This window comes from Haliotis rufescens, unplaced genomic scaffold (assembly GCF_023055435.1).
Source record: "Haliotis rufescens isolate VD_foot unplaced genomic scaffold, xgHalRufe1.0.p SCAF_16, whole genome shotgun sequence".
Taxonomy (NCBI): Eukaryota; Metazoa; Mollusca; class Gastropoda; order Lepetellida; family Haliotidae; genus Haliotis; species Haliotis rufescens.
The window spans coordinates 25,885,877-25,913,480 of record NW_025963846.1 but is presented as its reverse complement, the minus strand read 5'-3'; the positions used below and the strand labels follow the sequence as shown (position 1 = coordinate 25,913,480).

General features: G+C 40.7%; 1 protein-coding gene across 1 annotated transcript; it reads right to left on the bottom strand.

The window, feature by feature from the left end:
* Positions 1-573: 573 nt before the first annotated feature.
* On the bottom strand, positions 574-14,965 carry LOC124117711. Its single transcript, XM_046479697.2, has 8 exons — positions 14,803-14,965; positions 12,761-13,363; positions 11,801-11,869; positions 10,578-10,715; positions 8,834-8,942; positions 7,319-7,404; positions 5,958-6,801; positions 574-2,434 (listed from the first exon to the last, which is right to left on the bottom strand). The coding sequence occupies exons 1-8, from the start codon at positions 14,839-14,841 to the stop codon at positions 2,388-2,390; spliced, it is 1,935 nt and encodes a 644-aa protein (XP_046335653.2). The 5' UTR covers positions 14,842-14,965; the 3' UTR covers positions 574-2,387.
* Between the last annotated feature and the right edge of the window lie 12,639 nt (positions 14,966-27,604).

The following is a 27,604-nucleotide window of genomic DNA, read 5'->3' as shown; positions in this document are numbered from 1 at the left end:
TCGCCTTTTATGACAAGCATAGTCACCTTTTACGGCAAGCATGGGTTGCTGAAGACCTATTCTACCCCGGAATTGATGGGACCAAGGTGCATAAAGGTTTGTTTGGTGCACCTTGGTTTTCATGTCACTATGCATCTGGTGCAAGTTAAATCAAGTTCCTAGAGTCAAGTCCTGTGAGTGAGTGAGTGAGTGAGTATGGTTTTACGCCGCTTTTAGCAATATTCCAGCAATATCACGGCGGGGGACACTAGAAATGGGCTTCACACATTGTACCCATGTTGGGAATCGAACCCGGGTCTTCTGCGTGACGAGCGAATGCTTTAACCACTAGGCTACCCAACCGCCCCATCAAGTCCTGTCGTCAGAGGCCGCATCTGTGGTCGAGTGGGTATAGCGTTTGCCCAGAGAGCGGAAAGTCATGAATTCGATCCCAGGCCTCGTCATACCAAAAGATGCCCAAACATGGTACTTGTTGTTACTCTGCCTGGCACCTGTATTAAGGGGCAAAAACAAGGACTGTTCAGCTCGGAGTCAGTATGTTAAACTGCGGCATGAGGCCTTTGTGGGCTAGCACTATAAATCGGCATCAGTCTGCACTAGTACAAGCAACCAAACACACACACACACACACACATCATTATAAGTGCAACAATCTTGAAAGTGACGTTAAACCCTATTTCACCTAACCTCACCTGTAGTCAGAAACTACTTCAACTAAGTAAAGATCTAATTATTGGAGCAACATCTGATGTATTGTTTAATAGGCATTACTTAGAAGTTGACGTATGACAAAGTAGACAGAATTTATGGATCTGATGGTGTAAAAGCCACGCTCAGACAGACAGACTGTAATTATGTTATTGATAGTTCCCAGCTGGGACATAAACATTTCCAACATTTTACAAAGGCCCGTGTTAATAACAGCAGTTTCTTGCTGGAAATACATAAAATTGTTCAGTCATATTCCTTTTTTAATTAAGATAGACATATCAAATGTTGTCTTCATTTAGATTTGATACATACATGATACAGTAAACCATGGTTCTAACAAACTCAAAGGGACCACTATTGTTAGTTTGTTGTAACTGTAGTTCGTTGTAAGCATATATACAGCAAATGGATAGGACCAAAAAACAGTTTGTTATATCCGTCACTTGTCACAACAGACCTCTTGCCACGACAGACCGCTTGTCATGACAGACCTCTTGTCACGACAGACCTCTTGCCACGACAGACCTCTTGCCACGACAGACCGCTTATCATGACAGACCGCTTGTCATGACAGACCGCTTGTCATGACAGACCACTTGTCACATCAGACCGCTTGTCAGGACAGACAGCTTGTCATGACAGTTTGTCACAACAGACCACCTGTCATGACAGACCGCTTGTCATGACAGACCTCTTGTCACGATAGACCTCTTGTCACGACAGACCTCTTGTCACGATAGACCTCTTGTCACGACAGACCTCTTGTCACGACAGACCGCTTGTCACGACAGACCGCTTGTCACGACAGACCTCTTGTCACGACAGACCTCTTGTCACGACAGACCTCTTGTCACGACAGACCTCTTGCCACGACAGACCGCTTGTCATGACAGACCACTTGTCACGACAGACCTCTTGCCACGACAGACTGCTTGTCATGACAGACAGCTTGTCAGGACAGACAGCTTGTCATGACAGTTTGTCACAACAGACCACCTGTCATGACAGACCGCTTGTCATGACAGACCTCTTGTCACGACAGACCTCTTGCCACGACAGACCGCTTGTCATGAGAGACCTCTTGTCACGACAGACCTCTTGCCACGACAGACCGCTTGTCACGACAGACAGCTTGTCATGACAGACCTCTTGTCACGACAGACCTCTTGTCATGACAGACAGCTTGTCAGGACAGACAGCTTGTCATGACAGTTTGTCACAACAGACCACCTGTCATGACAGACCGCTTATCACGACAGACACTTGTCACGACAGACCTCTTGCCACGACAAACTGCTGGTCATGACAGACCGCTAAACACGTGCAGCTTAAATGTCAATGAGGTTTAAAAAGAGAGTCACACCTCAGATTTTGTTACCTTTCAAACTCATGTAGATCTTTCACGACAAACAATAATAAACAGACTTTACACAAGAACATTTAGAGAACAAAACACAATCACAGGGTTTAATTATATCTGTTTGAAAATAGAAATCCTGGGTTCATCAAAATATTGATTAATTTACTGCTTCCAAAAAATGATGATCACAGGTTTTTTTGCCATTGAGTATATAGCATCAACACCGATCAAGGAACTGGCATATCCACGTCCCCTGTCTACAGACTGAAAAGCAACAGGACCTCATCTGCTAGGCTGTGCTTCCTTTATGTCAGGATCAGAACATTTCCTCAGACAGCTGGGAGAGAAGTTCATCACTCAAGTCTGAAAGAGAACAACAAAATGAATAAACAATAATCATAATTTTAGCCTGGTGGAATCAAAATCAGGTGTTGACATCACAAGCAGCATTTGGCATTAAGAGGTATTCTCTTATATAGATAGTTTTAGAAATAAGGGTACACCTTAATCTTTAACTTTAACATCAGGGCCAAGACCAAGCGGCCAGACACCTTGACATTCATGCTCAATTTTGAACACTGACGAATAATAGCCAACTTGTCCCAAAGTAATTTCTGACGGGTAGTTTATGTAACATACATAGTGTTGTATTACAGAAAACATGCAGTCCATCCAGGTTTGAACTAGCAGAGCTTAAGACAAGCTGCGTATTTGCCTAAAATATGCATTAAATAAACTGAAATATGCAGACAAATCAAATCCTCGCGCATCAAAAACACAAAACAAGAGTCATCTGAAAATGACATATCCCCCCGACGTTGCATGTCGGTAAACTGTGTGTACCTTCAAATGTATTTAGATTGGCAAGGAAATCTTTTTCCTCGATGCCAAAACCAGAAATATAATGAAGGTTATTAAATATTGGTTCATGTAGCTCACTTTCTGATGATCTCATGAAATTGTAATAACAATAATTTCGCAGATTCGCATATGAATAGCTCTGTAGTACTTAGCCTCATGACACAAAGGCATAAAGAGAATGTACTAGGTTATGTAGCTCACATCATATATAGTATATGATATTGGTAAATAGTACACCTTAGAATTATATGTCAGGGGCTACAAATTAAAAAGATTAAAATCTAAAAATAACAAACTTCACTACTAGTGAACATGATTGATATGTGCATAAAGTTTGGTGAATCTCTGTCGCATGGTTTAGAAGATATGCTCCAGACGAGGACATTACCCTAAGTTCATAAATTTTCAATTTAAATTGAAAATAGATAAAAAAAAGAAAAAATCTGTTAATCGCAAAGGCACCACTACATAACCTGCTTGATAGGTGTAAAAACTTTTGAGAAGCTAAGTTGTATGGTTCGGGAGATATGGTTCGGACAAGAGCACTACCCTCAAATTTCCTAAGTTCATCATATTTCCATGGAAAGGACAAAAATAAAAAATTCTAAAAATCTCTAAATAGCAAAAGGCACTACTACTGAGCCTGATTGGTAAGTGTACCAAGTTTTGTGAAGCTAGGTTGTACGGTTTAGGAAATATGCTCCGGACAAACAATGATTACAGACGGACAGACGGACGGACAGACAGACATACTGATGGCTATATGCCTCCGTCATTATATGTCGGGGGGATAGAAAAGAAAAGTACAAAAGCATTGAACAAAGCTGAAATTGTTTTTAATTACGATCAAATGAGACTAACCCAAACCAAATCAATGAAACTGCTGTACACTAAGATACATTGATTCATTTTGTAACATGTTGCAGTGTTACCATGGTTACTACAATGCATGTAACACCCTGACATTATTCATGTTAATTGTAAACATAATTGTCCCAAACACGTCTCTTCATGACCTTGGTATGTATAAGCATTATCGGACCCTACGCTCAGCCTTGTCGATCTCATCTCATCCAGTGTTCATTCAGTTGCAGAAAATGTAGGACCTAGACTAACATCTAGTCTATGAAATGAACATATCGTACAGAAAAAAACAGTTGTTCAGTTATCTTAATAATAATATAATAAAAGGGAGCCCAGTGACTCTCTTCATTTTCAGATACTGATACTGGAGTAATCTAGACTTGCCAAACATTATAGACTTGCATGGGCTGTATTTGATATATATTTGTATCAGGGTCTGTAAGACAGACTATGTAGGACCCTTCAGTGACAATTGATAACGAGGGTTGCTTTCAAAGAAGGTGGTTTGGGTTTATTTTTTAAAATGAAACGAAGGTCGTCCAGGATGATGACAGACCAGTTGTGAAAGCAGAGCTATTGTCGGTTTACTCTTCGACTGATGTTTGGCTCTCGGATCTTCAAAATCGTATCCAGCCATTATCATGACTATTTGGGTGCTCATAGAAATATTGCTGCCTTCCTTGTATTTTGTTGATTATTCTAAATATGCCAGTAGCGAGCGTTATCGATGTTAGTGCAAGCCAATCAAACAATGTGTTTCACATGGAAGGAACTGCAATAGTGATTTCACTTAAACATGTTGAAAGCTTTGCAATAAAGTTCTTAAAAAAAATATCTTGTTGTATTAGGGTATTAACGGTGGCACACAATGGAATGGATCTTACTTCTTATACACACTGCTCATTTCCGATGCAATACCAGCAAGTTTAGCACAGAGACAAATGATTATGTTTTAAGTGCTTGTTACATATAACATGTGTTATATTTCAATTGAAAAGCTTTTGTATTGGAAACCAGGGATGGAAATTAGCACTAGCCCATTAGCCCTGGTGAGTTTGGTTGATATTAAAGGTGTCCAACATGTCCAAAGGGCTTGTACCATTTAAAACATATTGTTTGGTTTTGCGATATGTTATCACTATTTGGGTTAGTCAATGTTCTTAGTTGTTGTTGTTTGTTGTTAAACGCCGCACTCAGCAATATTCCAACTATGTGATGGCAGTCTGTAAATAATCGAGTCTGGACCCGACAATACAGTGAATGACATCATGAGCATCGACCCACGCAATTGGGATCGATGACATGCATCAAGTCAGCAAGCCTGATCACCCGATCCTGTTAGTCGCCTCTTACGACAATCATAGTTGCCTTTTACGGCAAGTATGGGTTGCTGAAGACCTATTCTACCCCGGATCTTCACAGGCCATGTTCTTATGATTTTAGTTAATTTCCACCCCTAGAAACTATGCACCCATCTCTATCTCTATCACAAAAAAGCCAAGTTCATATTGGGGGTTGGCCATTTTTACAATCTTCTACCAACATTTTTATTTTCTCCCCTATCACTGTCATCATTGGTGATTAACTCCCCGATGGATTCTTTGTTTGTTCATTCATGTTCCCCCCACCCCTCCCCACTCCCCTTTTTTCAGAAAGACTTCAAGCATTCATTTCAGCCTTCGAAACATATTTTGACAAATTCTTGCTTAAAAATTTGAAATCTAAACAAAAGAACATTCTCGAATGGCAAATATATGGTCTAGATTGTATAGATTCAGTGGTGTGTGTGTGTGTGTGTGTGTGTGTGTTCAAACTAGTATGTAACCAGTAAACAGTTTTGTAATCAATAACAATTGTGTACAATAAACCTGGGAAAGGGCCTCCCTACATAAATGTTTTCCTTGATGAGTAAAATACTGGAATACAGTATTTGACTACCATTGGACTTGGAATATTTAAGGATTTTTTTTTCTTAAAATGGAAATAATAACAAAACATGTGGCAACTTTATGATGATGTGGGCGGTGCCTGAGAACCAAGACTATTATTTTTTTTTTTATCCTAATCAATCTGTAAAACCAGAAATCAAGATAATCTTGCCTCACCTAAAATACATAGCACAGAACAAACCAACAACTGACAATCACAGAACAATACTCACCATCTCCCCACAGCTCATCACCACCGACAGCATCTCCACTCCCAGGGCTTCCAACACCACCAAGGGAGCTAACTCCATTCGAACCACCACTCTTCCTCCCTCCAACAGAAGAACTCTGAGCTGTCACAATGTTAGATGGCACAGAGCTACCTCCAAAACTGGGCAACTGGGCCTTGCTTGTTGTCTGACTTGACATCACCACGGAACAAGATGCCCTGTTGCCGGAGCCTGCAGTCTTACAGTTAGAAGTTACAGACCCAGCTTGTGAGAAATTCCTTTGACTGTCACAAACGGCAGCTTTTGTTCCTCTTAAATGTGGACTTGCTCCAAGGACGGGTGAACCTGCAACACTGCTACTAACATTCTTAAAACAAAATTTCCTTGTAGGAGTCATCTGATTATTTGGAGAACCATCGATGCTGTTGTTAGCAGCCTGACACTGTCTTCTCACAGCAGGATCAGCTGTGTAATTCACACTCCCAGTCGAGGCATATGATTGTCTAGAGGGAGTGGTCTGTCTCACTGGATTAGCTTGCAAAGGAGTTCTGAATGGAGTTGTCCCCCCTTCCGTGGAATATCCGCTTGACTGTTGAGGTGTCGACCAGCTGCTACTTTGCATTCTGGGAACAGTTTTGTTCAGTTCGGGCGATACCCTGGACGTGTTAGGGGTACTTGGTTGCTGCAGCGCCTGCATGTTAGCGGTGTGGATGACGTCCTTCAGACATGCCCTATATTCACAAACCTCTTCGTTTGATCTAGTTACTCGGTGAGGATACAGGTGGACGATGTTTTTGGGGGTAATGTTCAGGTAATGTGTCCTGCTTGTGGGGCTGACAACACTTATCTGAAACCGAACAAAATGACATCTTCATCATTGGATGTTATTTACTAATAAATCAAAGTTCACTGGAGTATTTAGCCTTTCTATGACATAATTTTGTTGTTTAACACCGCACTCAGCAATATTCCAGCTGTATGACAGCTGTCTGTAAAAATTCGAGTCTGGACCAGACAATCCAGTGATTGCCATCATGGGCATCAATCCTTGCAATTGGGATACGATGACATGCATCAACAAAGTCAGCGAGTCTGACCACCCAAACCCGTTAGTCGCCTCTTACGACAAACATAGTCGCCATGAACGGCAAGCATGGGTTGCTGAAGACCTATTTTACCCCAGACCTTCACAGGTCTTAGCCTTTCTAAGAAAGGTGCTCTAAAATCCAAATGGCTTGATCCAACTATCCAATAGAAAAAAACAAACGGGGTTTCTGCAGGGCTCCAGGTAACGGTTTTAGCCATTGAGTCTTACACTCACTTTATTATTCACCTACAGCAGATAAGGTATCAACAAGCATCACCTGTCTGAGAACCAGTGCCACGCCAGGCTGGAGATCTGCAGCAAACTCCTTGACAACTTCTCGGTGAACAGTTCCAGAGATCTTCCCTACACAAAATTGAAAACTTCATTTTAAAGCTGATGATAAAATACTCTTCGGATTTCATGGTACGATTTGGGTCTGTCACCAGGCCATGTTGAAAGAGCTTATCCAACTGAAGCTTGCTTACATTATAGCCGTAAAGTTAAATCAACATCAAGATATGTAGATATTTGAACACAAAATGCCATGTAGAAAGTGGTCAAATGTAACAAATGTTATATTTGGGATAACACTGTCTTGGTAAAGTACAGATTCTCGTCCGGTAATCGAATCCACAACCGCCAGAGTGAGGCACCTAATCGCCAGCACATAAAGTCAGCAATCTAACCCACTCAGCCACCCAGGGTTCCACAAAATTGAAAGTCTGACAACTGGTAGCCTAGATCACATGCTTTGTGTACCCCTCTGTAGATATTTGTTTCCAAGAAGCTTATCAGTGATGTTCTAGCAAAAACAGTATAATGTGTTCATATACAACAACACAAATACTATTTAATAGACTGACAATTCATCTCAGTTTCTTCAACATGGTCAAAGTTTGCAAATTACTTGACCTTATCTTTCTCAAAACCCAACTGTATATACTCCCAGCAGTGTGGAGAGATGTCTGGGACAGTGTACACCTGAATCACAGCTTGCATCTGTATTTATTTACCAAATTATCAATTCAATATTTAAGGCCTCATGAAACATATACAAACACTACACTATGTAGTACAAGCTAGGGGTGAAACGACACAGCAAGGTCACGATATGATATGTATCACGATACGTAGGTCACGGTACGATACGTATCGTGATACGCATTTTACATCAAACCGATGGAAACTTCTTGACTATAAATATACCAGAGCAGGTGCATAACGAAAAGCTAGCTGTACACACATGGTTATTTCAGCAGTGAACTTGAAATGCCAATTACAACACATTTTGCTTTATCTGACTGACAAAAACGAGTAGTTAGTAATTAATTTCAGCAAGTGTATCGTCTTGCACCGGTGCCCCCATGTATCGTTTTTGAAGCCAGTATCCCAACAATACATGCAATGGCATCTTCACATAATGGAAACCTGGTTCCAGCACCTGCATGCAATGGCATCTTCACATAATGGAAACCTGGTTCCAGCACCTGCATGCAATGGCATCTTCACATAATGGAAACCTGGTTCCAGCACCTGCATGCAGTGGCACCTTCACATAATGGAAACCTGGTTCCAGCACCTGCATGCAGTGGCACCTTCACATAATGGAAACCTGGTTCCAGCACCTGCATGCAGATGGCGTCTTCACATAATGGAAACCTGGTTCCAGCACCTGCATGCAGATGGCGTCTTCACATAATGGAAACCTGGTTCCAGCACCTGCATGCAGATGGCGTCTTCACATAATGGAAACCTGGTTCCAGCACCTGCATGCAGATGGCATCTTCCTCACCTGTCCTGTCTTTGAGAGTGACGCTGGCATCCAGACCCTGGATGTCGACACTCTCTAGAACTGCAAACATGAGAGCCACCTTGCCTTCAGGGAGCAACTTCTTAGCAGCCTAGATCATAAGAAAAATATGAGTGAGTGAGTGAGTATGGTTTTGCACCACTTTATGGAATATTCCAGCAATATCAGGGCAGGGCACGCCGGAAAATAGGTTTCACACATTGCACCCATGTGGAGAATCGAACCTGGGTCTTCAGCGTGACGTGCCAATGCTTTAACCACTAGGCTACTAGTGGTGGGACAATACGGCGATGCATCAGTGGATCGCGATATTTGACTTCACACATTAAGTAAAAAATATCAATTCAAACCTTAAATGTTACTTTAATGGCTGTTAAACCAAGCACTCATTAGTAGTGAAAAAGTAAATATTTTCACCCATTGTGCAATAGTTGACGCTGCCAACTGTAAGTCGTCAGTGTGCCAGGTATTCGGCCATCCTTTCTATGAAAAAGATGGCTTATGCACCACAGATAAGAGCACATACAAGTATCGTGATACATATCGGATCACCAACAGGGTATCGAGATACGTATCGGATCGTCAACAGGGTATCGAGATACATATCGGATCGCCAACAGGGTATCGAGATACGTATCGGATCGTCAACAGGGTATCGAGATACGTATCGGATCGTCAACAGGGTATCGAGATACGTATCGGATCGCACAGTTGGTGTATCATCCCAGCCCTATAGGCTACCCTACCGCCCACATACACAAAATGAATTCGTTCTTGATTATTCTTTCGTTGCTGCTATTCTTTTCTCAGTATCTGCATATGCCTGTGAAGATCCGGGGTGGATTCGGTCTTCAGCAACCCATGCTTGTCTAAAGAGGCGACAAACAGGATCGGGTGGTCAGATTCCCTGACTTGGTTGATGCATGTCATCATATCCCAATTGTGATTACATAGATGTCTTTGACACAATACCTAATAGAAATAGTACCAAATTTAGTTCCGCACAACTGACACCTCTGAGTTTAAGCAAACCAGTTGAAAATGTAAAAATGCAAACATGTTTAGGGGTGTCCTCTGGAATTTAAGTTTGCCACAAGAATACTTTTGATCCGTCTTCGAACTCGGTGAATGTCATGTCAACTAAAGCGAGATAACAAGCAGTTATAAGTTGAGCCCCTTCCTCTTCAATGTTATTGATAATTCCCCTTCTAAATTTCTGAATCACCAGGTCGAGTTTGTGTATCACACTGTTGCACTGTAAATTAACATGTTCAAACTTCATAGTTTTATTTGCCTTGTGTTTGTCTATTTGAGTTGTATGAAATTACATATGTCATCAGTTTATAGGTAAACATCATATCAAGGTACTAAATAAGAACACATTTACAAAGGTGCCCTTCATGGATCATGAACTTATATTAATCATTTGATTACAATTTTGCCATAGGCACTCTTATACAGACAGTGTAAGACATTTGAGTGAGTGAGTGAGTTTTTACGCCGCTTTTAGCAATATTCCAGCAATATCATGGCAGGGGACACCAGAAATGAGCTTCACACAATGTACCCATGTGGGGAATCAAACCCAGGGCTTTGGCGTGATGAGCAAATGCTTTAACCATAGGCTACCCCGCCACCCCGTAAGACATTTGAAATACGAAGATGATGTCTACATGATCAACATGATCAAACCAGTTAACATGACAGGCTGCATCGTTGTCATTACCTTCTGTAGGCTGGATGCAATGGAGTACTTGTTGAGGATGTCCTGAGACTCCTGGTGTAGGTCGTCGACCAGAGAGCTCCAGGGCTGGTCACTGAACACATCGTCTGAAGACTGGGAGGACAGGATCACTCCATCATCCTGCAACATCATCTACAGAGTGAGTGAGTGAGTTGGCTTTAAACACTCGGAACAGTATTTCACTTACTTAAAACTTAAGTTTGGAGGAAAGAGTATTTCACGTACTTAAAGTTTACTTTTGGAGAAAAGAGTGAGTGAGTGAGTGAGTTGGGTTTAACGCCACTTTTAACAGTATTCCAGTTATATCACGGCGTGTCAGCTTAATGTGGGAGGAAAGCCCGAAGTGATGAAGGTCTCAGACGTTTACCACTTCGGTGAAACCCACGAGCACGGGTATGGTGCTGACAAACCTAGAAACATAATTGGGGCGAACCGGGATTCGAACCCACAATCATAGGTTTCTGGCGTGCCCAACTGATGCAACTCTGCACAGTGAATCGCGGCACCTTAGACGACTGGGCCACCCGTGTCCCCTTTTAAGAAAAGAGTTTTTATCACTTGGTCACTGACACTGATGACATGACCACTGTATATTTCTTGATGCAACAGGAACAAGCATGAAATACTCATATCTCCCACCAATATGACACCTCCAGTTGTGTGCAAGGCAAGAAATATTGCCTGGTTTTCAAGATCTGCTCCGTAAAGGAGCACTACAGCCATTTTCAAGCCAAAGTCATCGCAATGGAAACTCAATTTTTTTTCAAAAATCCCAAACTATCAAAATGCACCAGTTCACCACTGGAACTAACTATGTGCCAAGATTACTTAATATATCTCTCATGAATATTGAGTTCTGCTCTGGAAACTTGACAGACGGACAAACAGCACCCATTCCCATTTCCCCTTTCCACTTTGGGATCAACCATTTATCATTCTTAGTGGCCCGGGATATTTGTTTGAAACAGATAATTTTTTAAGTCAGAGCGCCATCAGATACCATATCTCAGTCTGAAAGAATGACCTGCAACACATTATCATGATTATGATTATGATTCAGTGCATTCAGCATGTCCAGCAAATTTTGTTATTAAACTTTGGTAAAAGTATTTTCTCTGAATTGTTTTTAACAGGTTATGTTTTTAAAATGACCCAGGACCCCTTGCAAAAGAATACCAAATGCTCCGCTCCTTATGGTAACTTACCCTTGACTCTGTGGGATTCTGCCTGGAGACGCCGGTGAGGACCACATTTGCAATACTCTGTCCTGGACTCTGAAACAGGTCAACATGGTTAACAGCGATTGCAACTGACATTGTTAGTCCACTAGTCCTTATAATGATAACAATATCCCATAGCAAAACCCTTAAAAATGGCAAATGTCTAATAGTCCTTATGATTGGTTGGTTGGTTGCTTTGTTGTTTAACGTCGCACTCAGCAATATTCCAGCTATATGACGGCGGTCTGTAAATAATCGAGTCTGGACCAGACAATCCAGGGATTAATATCATGAGCATCAATCCACGCAATTCGGATCGATGACATGCTTCAACCAAGTCAGTGAGCCTGACCACCCGATCCCGTTAGTTGCCTTTTACGACAAGCAGAGTCACCTTTTACAGCAAGCATGGGTTGCTGAAGACCTATTCTACCCCGGAAATTTTAACGGGTCTAGTCCTTATGACACCTTAACTATTGGGCAATTTGTCAAGGACCATAGAACTAGTGCCAATTTCTACTGCTGGTCAAATGCCCATTATAAACACCAATGATTTCTGGTCCATTGCAGGATTTGCAAAACATGTGTACCTTCAACTTAGCGTCAACAGATATTTTCCAAATCTTTTCATGTTATAAATCAAGGTGCTCACATGATTTGATGCACTTTGCGAAGTAAGACCAATCTTATTTCAATATACATGTTGATTATCGATCAGATCATCTTCACTGGGTGCCGACATTTTGTATGAAGCAAATGTAAGTGATATGAGAGGTGGAATGTGATTGGTCAATGGGAGGGACATAGAAGGGACATAACTTGTAACAGCCACCGGTGGCGCTATGATCGAGCCCAGAATTTCCAGCCTAGTTTGGCAAGGGTGAAAACTGGACTTTTACAGTCAGCTAATTCCCTTGTCTCAGGAAGATGTACAGGAGGACTTACCAGCTTCGGCAACAAGCCAGCAGGGCCGGGGAACTTTCTTTTGTGTCGCTGCTTGGGTGTTGTAGTTTCACTCCTCTTCTGTCTTACTGGTTCCACACGAAGATCTCCTTGCTGTGATACATGGTTAGAAAGGTAGGCCGAACTTGTCGAACTGTCATTCCTAACAACAGCTACTCCTTGATCAGACACTGCTTGTTGTGAGATGATGCCAGACCTTGTTTCAAGCAGGGCATTTCTATTGAGCACTTTGTTCTTTACATTCAGACTCTGTTCTTTGCTTGATGTATTATTACTGTTACAGTCAGTCCTGTATGTGCCATTGACACCATAACACAGCCCACGATTGTCAATATCGGACTGAGCATTGCGCATTGAGCTTTGTGACTGCTCCTGAATTGACCTTGACATGAAATGGTTGTCATTTTCTGTTAAAGCGTTAATTCTCAGTCTCTTACTTGAAGTTGAACAAGGTTCTGGACGCAATACACCTTTGTCGCATTCAAGCTGTCGCTTCTGTCCCTGGCCTGTTACTGTTGTAAGATTAGTCACAGTAGCACATACCTCTGCTGAACTTGTGTTTGTGATGTCCTCTATAGGAAGATTCTGAAAATATTGATACACACTAGGGATCTACCATATTACAAAACTGTTTGTCTACCATGCTTGTTTGCTGATTAACACCGCATTAATGGATACCTCATTCAGACACAGTATACCTCACTCCTGCTGAAGGGGTTGTCGTCGACACAGGTACTACACAAACATACCCCAGGTATGTTTCTGTATACAGAAATGTACCCTTGCCAAAATTAAAATACAGAAATGCAGATGAGTCCATATTCCCAACCCGAACCCGAAACCGAAAGCAGTTGTTGTTGTAGTTCTGGTTCGCCTGATTACAAGTTTATGGGTGCTACTTCTATACGATCTCTTGCCAACAGTTCCCTACCCTTGCGTAACATTACAGCCTTAAAGGCATTCAACTTCATAAGATAATCTAAAAGTTCCTCCTGTCAAAAGTGTAGTGCCATGTTGAATTTAACCGTGCTTTGGCATACAGGAAGTGACGAATACCTAAAGAACCGGTTACGCGCACTGCACCCTGTGGCGGAATGGACTCATCCTAGGGTACATTTCTGTAGTACCTGTGTTGACAATGACCCCTTCAGCCTTACTCCTAGCCGAGAGACGCGATTTGGTGCTACAGTCAAGACATGACCCTACAAGATGAGATGGGTCCAACGTGGCTTCGGCTAAGTTGACTCCAGTATATCACTAATGTCAGTAATCACACGGTGTGGTCGATAGGATGGACTGCATTCAATGCCACGAAGTCCCGACACACAACTAATCATAGCATGCTTATTACCAGTGTTGATTTCAGGTTACAGGTTGATTTCAACTTGGGCTGCCAGATTTTCAAATCCCCCTGCCCGACGGTCGGGTTATATTTCATATGTAAAAATATTTTAAATATTTCCCGATGATAAGCATTATTTACATGATGTATTCTTGGATATTAAATACAAATCTGACCTAAAAAGTGTTTGCTATTTCTTTTCTTGCATTACTTCACGTTCAATGAATTCGATTTAAAGTTATTTAAATTATCCCAAAGACGTATGTACGTCCGTGATTATCCTGATAAACATATGATTATAGTGGGCAGGCAGGTTTTGGTCAGGGCTGGCAAGTATTTCAGCTAGCCAGTCCTGTGGTCTGGCTGAAAATTTTGGGAGTTTCATACCCTGATATTATTACTAATAAGTACGTCTTGGCTATTTATTGGCAAAGAGTAAGCTAGGCCTATTGAATGTAGGGGGAAAATATATCAGCTGATTATCATATAAACGATAAGCATTTACGCAGCGTGTGTATTTCATGCGAAAATATTCCATGGTTTTATCTTAGGCTACTACAGATCAAGTCTGAAAAGATATATCGATCATAATAGCATTATCGGTGCTATTTTGCACAGTTTGCGAGTTGTTTTCGGTCAACTTCTCTGACACCGAGACACTCACACAGTGACAAAAACCTACCTCCCAAAAGTTGTCATCGTCGTCAGGTATCTCAAACATCTTCTTTTTATCATTTCAGAGTGAGGGGTTGTGATATCACAAACATGTAGCAGCTGTTTAAAACGGTTTTGGCCAATATCAAACCGACAACGCTCACTGACATTGATTTAGCTCTTTCGTAAACCCGCCATGAAGGATCAACACTGTGCACTACGTCATCAATTTTTGTGGTCTTTCTGCTTATAGCTAAAGAGGCCGTAAAATACTTCTACTTCAGCTATTAGGCTAAGGGCATAGTTGTCAGATTTCAGTTTTTTCAGAGCTGCTGTATTTTTAGGGCTATTAATTCTCGCCACCAATCCCAACACCAAAACGTGTTTAAAAATGTTTATCCGACATGTTACCGTGCAGCTAAGAGAGTGTTGTAATAAGAACAGATATATTTATTGGACTGAAAGTTTATAAGAGCAATGTAAATATGGACATACGACATTGGATTGTTGTTTAACCCTGTGAAATGACTAAATAGTCTATATGGCATAATATGTAAAAAAAAACACAATTTAGAAAATAAATAAGTATTACAAAGTAGTGTCAAATATTTATGGAAGGCCTTCAAAAGTATTTATACTTTTAATATAGTTTCATGCAAATATATATCGTTGTTTATTATCGTCTAAAGTAAAGTTAGAAATGCTAAAAGATGTCTCGTCCTTGAGATAATTATAGCATTTAACAAATAATTGTAGTGTTTGAGTATCGAACAACGGCCTGTCGACCTGGGGCTTGAACTATACTCTTACAAAAAAGTAGGAGATCATGAAATACACTCTTCAAAAAAAGAAACACACAGGTAGATTTTTAGTACTTTTTTTGTACCAACAAAACGTTCATTTTTTTCTTTACTGTTTTCCTCCATGACTTTTTTGAACAAGTGTGAAAACAATGCCGTTTTAGACATTGCAAATCGACAATAGCGGCGTTTTGATGCACCGTTTGTCGAATATCAGGCCACCAACATGTTCCAATAACATATTTTCAATTTATATGCCGGATTTTTTGTGTAGTCAGGTTCAATGAACTGCATACTACCTGTGCGCTTCTTTTTTTGAAGAGTGTATGTATGTTAATACGAAGTATTAGAACAATGATAAGTGTTGACTACAAACATCCTGTGCAAGAACGTTTATGTCTGTAGAACACAAAATTGTATATACTATAGTTTGCACGTGCTGCACGCAGTAGCACCACGCACGTGCGTAGGGTGTCATTCCTGATTTTGACACTTTCAAGGAAGGTCGATTAATCCTTGTGGACCACTATTTCTGTTAATCTTATTGATTCTGCTTATCATATAGTTGTCATTTACTTGATTTTATTCATTTTTTGTGTGTATAAAATAGCGATGCGGCGTCTGCAACGCGCTGAGCGACGTTGGGCTATTGGCATGCTGGAATATGGCAGAAGTCAGCGTGCAGTGGCCAATACGTTCAAGTTTCACAGTCTGTGGTTAGCAGACTATGGAACAGGTACCAACAAACCCAAACTGTTGACGATTGACCCCGTTCAGGGCGTCCCAGGTCACCGACTAGAGTAAAGGATCGATCGATCCGATGCCAGGCTCCACGAACCAAGCTCAAACGGCGAATCAAATTTCTGCAAAAACACGACAACAAATCCCTTTAATACAGCGACTACGACAACATACTTCTACAACAACGACACTATCTATTACACAATAAACTAACAATCAACAACAATGACAACAACAACAACAACTACTAAAAGGCGACTTACGGGATCGGGTGGTCAGGCTCGCTGACTTGGTTGATGCATATCATCGATCCCAATTGCTTGGATCGATGCCCATGATGTCAATCACTGGATTGTCTTGTCCAGACTCGATTATTTACAGACCACCGTCCTATAGCTGGAATATTACTGAGTGCGACGTTAAACAACAAACAAACAAATAAAACAAACTACCACTACTACTACTACTACTACTACTACTACTACTACTACTACTACTACAAAGACTGCTATTAGTTAATGTCTGGAACTACGACTACTACTGCTACAACTGCTACTACTCTCAATAATTTTACTACTACTGCACATAAGAGTCATTTCTACACACATGGGTATGAATTAAAAACGATGTTACATGGCGGTAGTTCAGTCAGCAGTTCTACAAACATGACTATTCTTAAATCAGTTCACGATTTCACTGTCAAAAGCAAAATATTTGAGTAGCTTAATTTTATGCATGTAAAATGGAAAACTGTATGATCTTATTTCACAGACACCACTTGCTTCAATGTACTGGCTCCAAGTATTTCATTTGTGCATTTTGTATATTTATGTTTTGCACTATCTAATAAATAACCAGCTGTTGTTAAGTTATCACTTGGAGAGGTATTTATATAAGCAAGTTTTGCTTGTTTACCGATCCAGATTTCTTTTGAAATAAAAATATGTTCAAACCATATAGAGAGTCAACTTATATGGTTTTACGCGATTAAGTACAGCTAGTATTCAGAAGATGTCTGGTTATTTTCGGATATGAATCCCTTGAATGGCATGAGAACGTGTAAAGTCGTAAAAGTGCAACATTTCCAAAAAGGAAAATTCACAATAACCTCGACGTGCTCTTCTTTGTCGCTACAAGACATGGCGGTGTCACCACAGGGCGTGAGACACGAAGTGTTGAAAAACGAATCCGCTCGAATTACCTTCTGACTTTCAAATTACGATTTCTATCTGACAGTTATGTCTTTTCAATTATATTTGAAATGGTTCGTCACGTGTGAATAAACCCTTACATATTGCATGCCATGCATGCCTAAAAAAACTCTCCACAAGACAAGACGCGGGGCGACGTCAACGTTCCAATAGTCAGAGGGGCGGTCGGGTAGCCTAGTGGTTAAAGCGTTCGCTCGTCACGCCGAAGACCCGGGTTTGATTCCCGACATTGGTACAATTTGTGAAGCCCATTTCTGGTGTCCCCGCCGTGATATTGCTGGAATATTGCTAAAAGCGGCGTAACAACATACTCACTCACTCACGCCAAAAGTCAGAACAGAAAATTATTCACTCAAGGCTACATGGCATAGAATAATGAGGGAATTATCAATTTCCCTTTATGTCGAGCAGTGCCCTCTGCAGCTTGACACCTTGACACCTGGACACCTTGACACCTTGACCCCTGGACACCTAGACACATTGACACCTTGACACCTTGACACCTTTTCAGGTACAGCTGAGCCTGCTCTTTCTACGAAAATTTCACACGACACTTGTCAAATTCTATTCCCTATTTTGACGTGTACCATAAGTTTCCGTGGTTGTTTTGCAGGTGAACAGTTGATTTGCCTTTGCATGTGTTTGGCGGGTGCCAGTGATGGGGCAGGATACGCTTACGTTTTCGAGAACACCAGGTGTTACTATTTGATAGTGATCATAAGTCTTCAGCAACCCATGCTTGCCGTAAAAGACAACTATGCTTGTCGTAAGAGGCGACTAACGGGATCGGGTGGTCAGGCTTGCTGACTTGGTTGATGCATGTCATCGTATCCCAATTGTGTGGATCGATGCTCATGATGTCAATCACTGGATTGTCATGTCCAGACTCGATTATTTACAGACCGCCGTCACATAGCTGGAATATTGCTGAGTGCGGCGTTAAACAACAAACAAACAAACAAAATGTAATATAAGGTAACGAAAATAAACTGTGGTGTACACTTATGCAGGCGAGGTAATAACGCATCTAAATTTGGTGGACCCCGAATCGTTAACCCTTTGCTTAGGAAAGGACCTACAGTTTTGCAAGGATTAAGCAGGACACCTGCATGACTGGTTTCGCACGATGTCCCACCAGCGAATTTGTGAAAGATCAGTTGAACACCGCCCTGTGACTGAACCGTAACGTAATATGAGACCCGCGAACCCTATGCTACAATCGGTGTCTCATTAATGTGACTACAGTCCTATTGTGCAATCGCCCAGTGCATTGAAAACCCTCCCTCACATTCACTTAAGTGTGACGCAGCCACGGTCTAGTTAGTGCCCACTCCCCCTTATTGAAGAATAAACGAACGCTCATTGCAGTAAAACGTGTGCTGGATAATCAGCGCTCATGTATGCGTAAACTACTTTATAGAAGACGAAGAAGAATTTATTATAGTGTCACCCGCTGTATACATATGACAAGGCAAGAATGTAAAAAACTCAGCGGCCGGCCAAAATGGCTTACGAGACACTAAAAGAATATTTTATGTGTTTTCACACCGCATTTAATAATAATTATAAAAATAACATTCATAATATCCCCCGTACAAGCATCCTATATACACACAACCACATCCAGTCCCACATCCAGTCCTTCAGCAGCTTACTCAAACCACTCAAACACACCAGCTCATTCAAACACATCCAAACCCTCATTGAGAAGCGCTCAATCACATCCGAACCCTCACCCACGCCGCAACACAGTACCCTCACCCACACCCTATTCCCCAAACATACCCTCACCTGAACCCATTCCCGCATCCATACCAACTCGCATTATCAGCCACGCCCTCAATCACAACCACACCCTTTTCCACTTCCACAAAAAGAAGCATCAACCACGTACAAGGACAATCACAAAGTAACATCCACTGTCACATATACACACTCCCAACTAAACAATCATCTTCCCGAGGCAAGAGAGTTAACTGCCTATAAAAGTCCAGTTTCAACCCTTGCCGAACTAGGCTGGTATTATGGAGTGAGATTTTGGCTGGACTAACGAGTCTATGCATAGTCCAATCAAAATCGCGCACCGAAATCAAAATCCGGTTCGTAAACTGTCATGCAGAGTTCGGTCGATTGCAGGATTTGCAAAGCATGTGCACCGCCAACTCGTTGTCAACAGATATTCTCCAAATCGTTTCATGTTTTTAATCAAGGTGCTCACGTGATTTGATGCACCTCGCGATGTCAGACCCGTTTTATCACAGTATAGATCTTGATGGTCGATCAGATCGTCTTGACTCGACACACCATTTTGTTTGAAGAAAATGCAAGTGACACGAGAGTTGGAATCTGATTGGTCTGTAGGAGAGGCATAGAAGGGACATAACTCGTAACAGCCACTGGTGGTGCTACGATCAAGCCAAAGAATTCCAGCCTAGTTCGGCAAGGGTGGAAACTGGACTTTTATAGTCAGTTTACTCCCTTGCCTCGGGAAGATGCTAAACAATACAACAATACATACAATTAAACCCGACAATACGAAACAAGCATACAGGCCAGTCTCTCATCACAGCTCGCAGCACCTCCATACACCCAGCAAAAAAACAGTAAAATGATAGGAATTATAACACTTATACAACTACCCAATTTATTTTTTTATATTATATTTTCCTCTATGAAACATTGGGAAGATTGATGCAGCAATAGGTTTAACCAGATCGTCGCACTGCATTAAGAATACGGTTTGGTCTGCCGGAGACATGGTAATAAACGAACGTTTAATAATTTAGGGATACTTTCTGCCAATGCAAAGTCTTAGATCTCGATAACAATCACACGTTACCAAAAGGTGAACTTCTTCTTCAACAGTTTGGCCATTACCTAATTTACAGACGCGTTCAGAAACAGGGGTTTTCGGGCGGGTATAACGGCCTCTTTCTAGTTCTTAGGGTAAAGTTCCACAGTGAAGTTTAGCAGCTAAAGCGCTTCGTCGTGATCTATCCAGCATATGACGTACATAAAATGAAACATTCAGTGTAATTTTAAACAATCTAAACGTTCTAAGCTTGTTACCTGTAGTATGGCCAGTGTCATTCCAAAGTCCAAAGTAGGGAAACCAGTTTTCCCTATCACGTTCTATCAATTTTGATTTCAAAATAAGGAAATCTCTGAGCAAACTTTTGACCATAGTTATTTGTAGTCACGTGACCAACCGGTTTCCAATTCTCCATGTGAAAAGCAGACTAAATCTTTTGACTGGCAAGTCACTTAAAAATATTACCAGAAGCATAGGATTCATATTATTTTGGGAGATCAATTAGTTTCTACAATTGGGGATTCGGGAGAGTTAGAAGTTTTCTCAGGTCTGTGGAAAGATATCATTTTGCAAAAGTCAGCTGTTTTACCACCCATTTATTGGCGACATGTATATAGAACAACGTTTCCAAGTCGTTGCCGATGTAGCGTCTCAGATTTATGGCGTAGAATTCCTGATACAGCAAAGCGCTGTCATGAATTTCCAATGTTATACTTTGTTCAAACTGGTTCAACAGATGTTCCTATTTGGGTAAATGGTATTTTGTTACTATCTGTTGGTGGTCAACAAACAGTGACCACAGAGCAGGAACAAGTTCCTGTTCTCTCGCTGTCAAATATTACAATTGCTCCCCAATCAAAAACAATAAGTTGCTGCACAGTTCAGTATCGATCGGGCAAAAACTTGTTACTGATAAGACCCTTGCAGGCAATAATCTCGCCATGTCAGCTGACGAAGATAACAAGATATCGATTTTGATTGCACCAGATATAGCATCAGAGTTGTATGATGGACAATACAGTTAGTCGCCCTCTTAGTGTAATGCCAGACCCCATAAAGATTATTCGATAGCATAAAGGCAATATGACGATTCAAGTGAATTGTCTCACTTTGTTGTTCGAATGATCACATGGTACTTGGTTTTTTTGTCCACGCTAACTGGCTTAAACGGTTTGTCAACCCAAAAGAGGCTAATTAATATATTCGTACTTGTTGCTACGGACAATCAAAATTACTTCGTCTCAATTTAATAAATCTGATACGGACGGACATGACAACCCAGGCTTCATAGATATTAACCCCAACGCAGGCACAGAATCCAACTTTAGATTTACAGGAGGACCACCTTTTTTTTACAGTAAAACAAATCCTAGCCAATAAAATAGACAATGGAGAGAAATAGTACAAGATTCACTGGGAAAATTTCACTTTACAAGAGGCTACATGGGAACCCGAATCTAATATCCCTCAAAGATTGATTCGTGATTACATGATACAGAAGTCATTAAAAAAAGAAGCGCAAGCGTTAGCAAACTCAATACAGTAGACTACGGTTAAAACGATCACGCTTATAACGATCTGACGGATATAACGAACTTACGTTTTGGTCCCGACTATTTGCTGTAGTTATGCTGTGTATATGCTTATAACGAACTACGGTTATAACGAACTAAAATTAGTTGTCCCTTTGAGTTCGTTATAAGCGTAGTTTACTTTATTATTTCGAATAGTGTTTCAGGTTAATTGTAACATTAACCGCACTGCAGATTTGTTACTGGGGACGCCTAATATTGATTTTTGCATGTGACTTATTTCAGGTTTAGAATTACATGATGCGACATGCATGGAGCCCGGCTCATATCGATACATGCTATAGATCATTTACTACGGTGTTAAGATGATTCAATTGTCACAAGGTTATAGGAAAATACAAACGTGCATATATGTTGAGAATGTGTGTCGTTATTGTCAAACGTTGTGTTTTGAATACTCTGAATACTCGGATTGTTTACAGTTATGTGTTGGTTGTCATTGAAGAATACAATTCATGTTCATGGGTTCAGGCTGCACATGTATTTCGCAGGCCACTATGAAGCAAGTTCGCTTTGTGTGTATATACGAGAATACAAATGAGTTACAACATACGAGAAATGACGGCTACGGGTCGCATGGTTATACGATATGGTTACAAATGCAGTGATATGAAATAGAATGATGAGAATCGAAATACCATGACGAGACAATGAATAATGTTGTGATGATATATGTTGATACTGTAACAGAAGTTCACTAGTGTTGGATGTTGCTTACTCGCACGGTTTTGAGTGTGAGATTACATTATTTATTTGTGACAATTGTTATCATACTTCAAAGATACAGTCGGTTACTATTAGCGAGGTGAAGATTCGAGATGAATACAGTCAGACAGTTACTAGGTTTCACAAGACATGGAAACCTTTCTTATGAAACATGAATGATATGTATTTTATTTCAAGTTAATTTTTATGTTTATGTATTTATTTCTTTGAATTCTAGAATCCAGAGGCCTCCTCCGACCAGTATGGGTCTTATTCATTCTCAAAGCGCTTGTTAGCATCCAGAATGAGGTTAATTCCGTGTATACGGAACTCCGACTTCCATGGGGAGTTGTCTTTGTATATATGTCACGAATCGCCATTTCTGAAAATAAATGGGTTATATTTCAATATAAATTGCCTGATTTATATGGAATGGGCAATAGGTCAAAATATCGCGACACTTGCTTTTCAAGTGCAAGTTCGTCAGATGTCGTCATTTATGACTAAAACAAATAAACGCATTTCATCCGCTCTCCCCATTTTTTAAACAAACCATAACGATTTTAAACAAAACACTGAACAAATACAAGATGTGGAGAGATTTATTTTTAATACGTTGACAATTTTGTTAGATCGCCTTACGTTCCTAACTACAATTCGACAAGAAATTGATCAAATACATTTGGCCATTCATCAGATAGTTAACCAACGACTGAGTCCGTCTTTACTCCCAGTTTCGAAAGTAAAGAAAGCTTTACAAATGATTAAAAAACGCCTCAATGCAGAATACCCGTTGTTTTACGTTGCACAAACGGATCTAGGTTATTATTATCGGGAACGCACTGTTCACTGTTCTCGGACTTCAGATTCAATTTTAATTTCGCTTATTGTTCCTATCCAGACTCATTCTACTCTCCTTGACGTATATCGAATTAATTCTTTTGGCTTACCACTTAATCAATCAAGTACGCATGTCACTCAGGTATGAACTTTCCGAATTATCTTGCTGTTTCGGAGGCGAAAGATCAGTTTATTGACTTTTCTACAGGGGATTTTCAAACATGTTATGGTGAACACGAAAAACACTGTCCAATTTTCATAGTCCGAAACCAAAAACAATAATACTAAATTTCAAGGGTCGCATCGAGAAGCGTCAGGGCGATCAGGTAATTTACCTTGATGAATCATTCCACTGACTACATGTGGCTATCGCCAGATGGACAAAAACACCCATTGAGCCATCAGGTAAAGGTAATCGTGTCATTGTTTTGCACCCCGCAACCCATGATCTGCTTGGTTTGTTGTTTGTTTCACGCCGCACTCAGCAATATTCCAGCTATATGACGGCGGTCTGTCAATAATCAAGTCTGGACCAGACAATCCAGTGATTGACATCCTGAGCATCGATCCACGCAATTGGGGGCGATGATATGCATCAACCAAGTCAGCGAGCCTGACCACCCGATCCCGTTAGTCGCCTTTTACGACAAGCATAGTCGCCTTTTACGGCAAGCAATATTACGGTGCCATAGTTTTGCCATGTGCAGTGACATTTGACATTTATGAATCACTACTCATTAATTACACATTGTATTTGAATAATACATCGTGATGATTATGCTTTCTTTTTATACGAAGTAACATAGGATAATTTCTCTTATTCTTTTGCATGTAAGTACATTTTGACTGTTAGCATATTAGCTGTATTTCGGCTATTCATACAATTTTGAAATTGGTTCCAATTTAAGATATGGAATGATTGATCCTGTATTACTTCTATTGTGTTTATTGTGACTGTATATTAGCATATCGGACCTGGCCTAGTGCTAACTCAGTCCGAGCTGTGGACAGCTCTTGTCCACAGGCGGAGGATGTTATAAGGTAAAAATGCATCCCCAAAACCTTAGAAGATTATAACAAAGTCAACCTTTAAATTGATGGTTATAGCTTTGAAAACGATGGAGACAGAAAGCCGAAGTGTTGGTGCAAACAAGCAGGAAATCAATAGGGCGATGACAGTGTTGTTGTTGTTGGTTTGTTGTTTAACGCCGCACTCAGCAATATTCCAGCTATATGATGGCGGTCTGTAAATAATCGAGTCTGGACCAGACAATCCACTGATTGACATCATGAGCATCGATCCACGCAACTGGGATCGATGACCGTGCATCAACCAAGTCAGCGAGCCTGACCACCCGATCCCGTTAGCCGCCTTTTACGACAAGCATAGTCGCCTTTTACGACAAGCAGAGTCGATTTTTACGACAAGCATAGTCGCCTTTTACGACAAGCATAGTCGCCTTTTACGGCAATCATGGTTGCGTTGACAGTGACAGGATAGATTCGGTGGTGTTGCCGACGATTAATCAAAGTACTCCTTTAATCGGTTGGTAGGTTCCGGTAATTTGCTGATCACGACACAAACACGAGGTCATGGTCTGATATTGTTCTCAACCAATTAAAATCATCTGTTACGACATGTGACAAAGACAGGCCAGGCCCGAACACTTTTCAATAATACCGTCAACGGTAGGAGAGGAGAGCGCGGTTTTCACAAGGAGTTCGATGGAATATCAGTCTCAACAAGCAAAATTGAACTTTGAATTAAATATTGTGAATTGTGATACGTATGTAAACCAGTTTATCTTACATTAAAATACTTGGTTCTGATTGGTTAAGCGATTATTTTCCATGAAGCCCGCTGATATAGCCCGCTCATGTAGCCCGCTGAGTAATCAATCGGAACACACCTTAGGTAATTGTCTTATCACGCATAAGTATCGCCGAGCTGAAATGAGTGAGTGTGAGTGAGTATGGTTTTACGCCGCTTTTAGCAATATTCCAGCAATATCACGGCGGGGGACACCAGAAATGGGCTTCACACATTGTATCCATGTCGGGAATCGAACCCGGTCTTCGGCATGACGAGCGAACGCTTTAACCACCAGGCTACCCGACCGCCCCCTGCATGAATGAATGTCGGTGAGATAAATTCGTTTTGAACCGATCCCTCGGGGCCTATGGTGTCATGTACCCTGCGCGTAAGCCTGTGTACACCTATATCGGTTGACAACTTATAGTGTGTCCAATAACATGCCTTAATTAATTTGAGTGTGTAGCTTTTCTTCTGTAAGTTACTTTTCTACCCAACCTTCTACTTTTTCTGTAACCTTCTTCTGTAACTTTTTTTTCTGTAACATTTCTTCCGGTCACCTGGGATGGATACTCAGCAAGCTTCATCACAAAAATACCCATTCTGAGATGTTGGCAAAATAGTAAAAATGAATTTATGTTTGTTAGAAGCCACCTGCCCTAGACTACCTGACACTGGTGTCTGATCCCATGACAAGGTAATGTCACTGCACGTCAGAAATTAAGGGAAATGTAAAATACACACGTTTGTTTGTACTCGCTCTTTCATATTGACATAATGATGTGTTCTTGTAGATGAACTCTTCATCCAGGTGGTTAAAATATTTAAAACAGTTAAATGCAATTAATGTGAATGATATCCGTGTGATGTTTCATATTATATATTTTTCACTGCTATTTTGCCAAAATAATCTGTTTTGTGGGATAATCGAGACTGTTTATTCTCTGATGGTTTATATATGTTACATACATGTTGTAATAAGTCAAATACATTGGTAAAGATCGATATATATTTATTGTGGAGAACGCAACTGTATTCGCTTCATACGTAAGCGGGGATGCTCAAGGTAGGCCCCATCAGCATTATTGTCAGGCAAGGTGCGTTATTCATGAACATGTGCCGCTGATGGGCGACATGTGTGTGTGTGTGCGTGCGTGCGTGCGTGCGTGTGGCAGTGAGCACACACACGCCCCGTGAAGATCCGGGGTAGAATAGGTCTTCAGCAACCCATGCTTGCCGTTAAAGGCGGCTATGATTGTCGTAAAAGGCGACTAACGGGATCGGGTGGTCAGGCTCGCTGACTTGGTTGATGCATGTCACCGTATCCCAGTAGCGTGGATCGATGCTTATGATATCAGTTACTGGATTGTCTGGTCCAGCCTCGATTATTTACAGACCGCCATCATATAGCTGGAATAATGCTGAGTACGGCGTAAAACAACCAACAAAAAAGGCATTGGTACTCTCATCTCTATGTTCACCGTCCGAAGGAATGTGAAAAAATGAAAAAGGAAAAAAAAAATAACTTCAAGAGTTTACAAATAATTATGAATTTATGAAACATTTTCCAAACATGCTTGTAAACTCATCGTTACTCTGCAATATGCGTAGTGCAAATGTTGCTTAAAAGATTAAATAAAGTTTCTCTACTTCTTAAAATATACTTCCTTTAATATACAACAAGTTTTTATGAAAAAGGAATTTGTTAACATAGCAATGATGTATATGAAGCGAGCGAATAAATGGATATTATTAAACCAGGCCGGCGGGAGGTTGGACGCACACGGGTGCACCTATGTAATTTTCAACATAGAGAGTTCATTCATTCGACCCCTCACAATTTGAAAGCATGATAAATTTAACCACATAAAAAGTAAGCAACTTAAACTTGAAAGAATTGATCACGTGACCTTGTCTGTCCTGCGCAATACAAGTAGTGGACCCAAGTCCGCCCATTCATCCGACCCCTCACAATGTGAAAGCATAATAAATTTAACCACTGTTATAAGATTAAAATGCGTCTAAAAAATGTCAGAAAATGGTAACAAAATTGTAACAAATCAAAACGTTGATAACTGCAATGATGTAGTTGCATTATGTATACTAATCAAAAGACGTTAAGGACCAGCAGATTTTTTCAAATTTCTATAGTTAATCTGTAATGGCATGAGAGATTAACTATAGTAATAGAAAAGAATTGGGTGATGCTTAAGTTCTTTTGAGTAGTATATTTAAAGTGCGTGACAGAACTTTTAGCTATGAAGGAATTAAAAGAGAAAGGACATTTTACATTTATCATCAGAATGTTTCCGAACA